The following is a 3185-nucleotide window of genomic DNA, read 5'->3' on the forward strand; positions in this document are numbered from 1 at the left end:
AAAAAAAAAAAAAAAAAAAAAAAAAAAAAAAAAAAAAAAAAAAAAAAAAAAAAAAAAAAAAAAAAAAAAAAAAAAAAAAAGAAAAAAAAGACTTCAGGTTAAATATTCAATAATAATACAAAAAAAAAGAAAAAAAAAAAAAAAAAACATGTTTTTATTTTTAAAATAATTCATAATTTGAGCATATTACTAAGATATTTAAAAAAATAAATATAAACATATAATAAATTTCCATTTAAAAAAAAAACAAAGATTTAAAAATATGTTCACATATATATATATATATATATATATATAATTTAAATAGGACATTTCGTTGATTATCCTTTCGTCCTATTTTCTTTTTTTAAAAATGAAACTTTGTTCTTTTTATTTTATTTTATTTAAGCCTTGTTTTGTACATTGTTCATATAATCTTGCATATATATATGAACTAAATCATTTGTTTTTAACGGTTTTTTAATATTTGATTCGGAACAGTTTATATCCGAATTCTTTTTTAAAAAATTTAAATCACCTTTTGTTCCTTTATTATTATCATCATCTGATATTTCTCTTTTGTTATTTTCTTTGCTTAACGTTAAATTTAAGGGCTCATACAAATGTGGAATATTAGTAACCTTTTTACTATCAAATTTTTCAATTATCTTAAACTTGTCTTTTTTGACAGTTTGCAATTCTTTGGTGAAGTAATAAATGTCGGCCATATTTCTAAGAAAAAAAAAAAAAAAAAAAATATATATTATATATATATATATATTCACAATAACATTAATATTATATAAGTATATAATGAATAATATATTATACATAATAGGTAGTGCGATCAACTATTATATATATATATATATATATATATATATATATATATATGTAAATTTTATAAATTACTTTCTTTTCTGCTTAGACAATTCTTCATTTAAACTTGTATTATCCTTTAAAATGTTATTTATCAAATCATCAAACCTTAAAGTGAAAAGAAAAAAAAAATATATATATAATAAACATTTAACATAATATAAGAATAAAAATATGGATACATATTCTTATTTATACATATTATTATATTTTTATAAATTACTGGTTAATATTCACATCCTCTTTATACATCTTATTTATATAATCTCGTAGTATGCTCTATGAAGATAAAAATACAACAGGGAAAAATATATACATATATATATATATATATATATATATATATATATATATATATATATATGTAGTTAATGTTTCATATGGATGTAAAACATAAGAAGAATATTACTATCGTTTTTAAATGCTCCTCTTCTTCTACTTTCATATCATTTATTTTGTTATGTAATTTATTAATTTCCTTCTAAATACAAAAAAGATAAAATATATTTCCAAACTATAATATATTATTCATTTACATTTCTTTTAATTATTCATTTTATAATTTACCTTTAAATTATCGTTATCACAAACAGAATCTAAATATTTTTGATACATTTCATCTAATTTTTTCTAAAGATAAAAAAAAAAAATATATATATATATATATATATATATATATATTTAAAATATAAGAGTTGGAATGTGCACATAATAAATATACACTGGTATACTTTTATGTACATACAAAATTATATATATATATATATATTATTACCTCATTTTCAAATTTATTCTCATTATTTGTATATTCCACTTTGATAGTTTTTCCTGCACTAACTTGTTTTCTCATTAACTTGTTTAGAATCATATCCTTGTATTCTAATTCTAGTTTTAAGTTACTTAATTCATCAACATCTATATAAAAATAATTTTACACATATAAAATGATACTACATAAATGGTATAATATATATATATATATGTGTTCATAGAAAAAATAATATGTGTTAGTTTATATCCCCTCACTTTTATTATGAACCCTCTTGTGTATCAACTCTTTCTATAATAAAATAATAAAATAAAAAGACATATATTAATATATAATTTTCTATTATACTGGTAACTCATTACAATTATGTGAAACAAATAAAATAATAGAATAATAACATAATTAATGTCATATATAATATTTATATATAAATTCTTTTATACATATTAATTTTTTCTAACCGATCCTATATTTAATATTTTAATTGCGGTTTTCTCATCAAGGTTCTATTTTAAAATAAAATAAAAAAGAAAAATAAAGCGAACATATATACATATATATATATATATATATATATTTATTTATTTATATACATTTGCGTATTGTTTTAAAATATTACGTTTGATTTTTCCTTTATTAATAATTCCATATTTTTTTGATTGTTTTCTAATTGCTCATTTAATACTTTACAAGAATTTTGAAGAATTGCATATTCCTTTACTAACTGTGCATATTTTTCATTTAATAATTCGTGCTCTTTTTTAATTTCATTATTTTGATTTTTCAGACCTAGTATATATTCATTTGTTTTATCATTTCTATATTTTTTTTTATTTTTAAAATGTTTTAATTCTTCTTCTTGTAATTTAGATTCTTTAACTAAAATATCATATTTATTTGATAAAATTAATAAGTTCTCACTCATATTTATTATTGCTTCATCTTTTTCTGTTATATCATTTTTATAATGTTCTAATTCTTGAATTCGTGTTTCTAATATTTTTATAGTCTCTTCTCTAGCAAGTTAAACAAAAAAAAAAAAAAAAAACATACGATGTAATATATAAAAATAGTATAGGTGTATATATATTTTAATATACAAAAATGTACACAAATATATATATACACACATATATATATATATATATATATATTCTCTTTTGTTGAAGGGAGAAATGGAGAAATATTCATTTTTAATTTTCTACAAAATTACCTTTCAGCTATTTCGACATTGTGTTGCTTTATTTCGTATTCTAATTGTAATTCTAAGTCTTTCACTTTATCTTTTAATTGTTCTATATCTATTTCTTCATTTCTAAGATTTAAAGGAAAGTGTACAAAATAAACACACAAATATATATATATATATATATATATATATTATATTTATTCTATAAATTTTCTTTGCCTACATATTATCATTTTCTTTGCTATCCTTATTTGATTCTTCTTGGCTTATTTCTAATAAGGCAAAAATAATTATAATAAAGATTATAATATTAAAAAAATTGAATATTCTTTATATTTTTTTTTTTTTTTTTTTTCGTATCGTTATATT

The 3185-nt window shown here is 17.4% G+C and overlaps 1 protein-coding gene across 1 annotated transcript; it reads right to left on the reverse strand.

Annotated features, from left to right (window-relative positions):
• Nucleotides 1–383: 383 nt before the first annotated feature.
• Nucleotides 384–3088, reverse strand: PRSY57_1418900 (hypothetical protein; the record flags this gene model as incomplete). Its single annotated transcript, XM_020115281.1, has 11 exons — nt 384–711; nt 892–966; nt 1082–1137; nt 1268–1339; nt 1426–1488; nt 1634–1773; nt 1885–1918; nt 2089–2133; nt 2247–2643; nt 2841–2942; nt 3040–3088. Coding segments are annotated over 11 exons (1361 nt in total), but the record flags the coding sequence as incomplete, so codon positions are not given.
• Nucleotides 3089–3185: the final 97 nt, after the last annotated feature.

The sequence above is a fragment of the Plasmodium reichenowi genome, chromosome 14 (assembly GCF_001601855.1).
Source record: "Plasmodium reichenowi strain SY57 chromosome 14, whole genome shotgun sequence".
NCBI classification, from domain to species: Eukaryota; Apicomplexa; class Aconoidasida; order Haemosporida; family Plasmodiidae; genus Plasmodium; species Plasmodium reichenowi.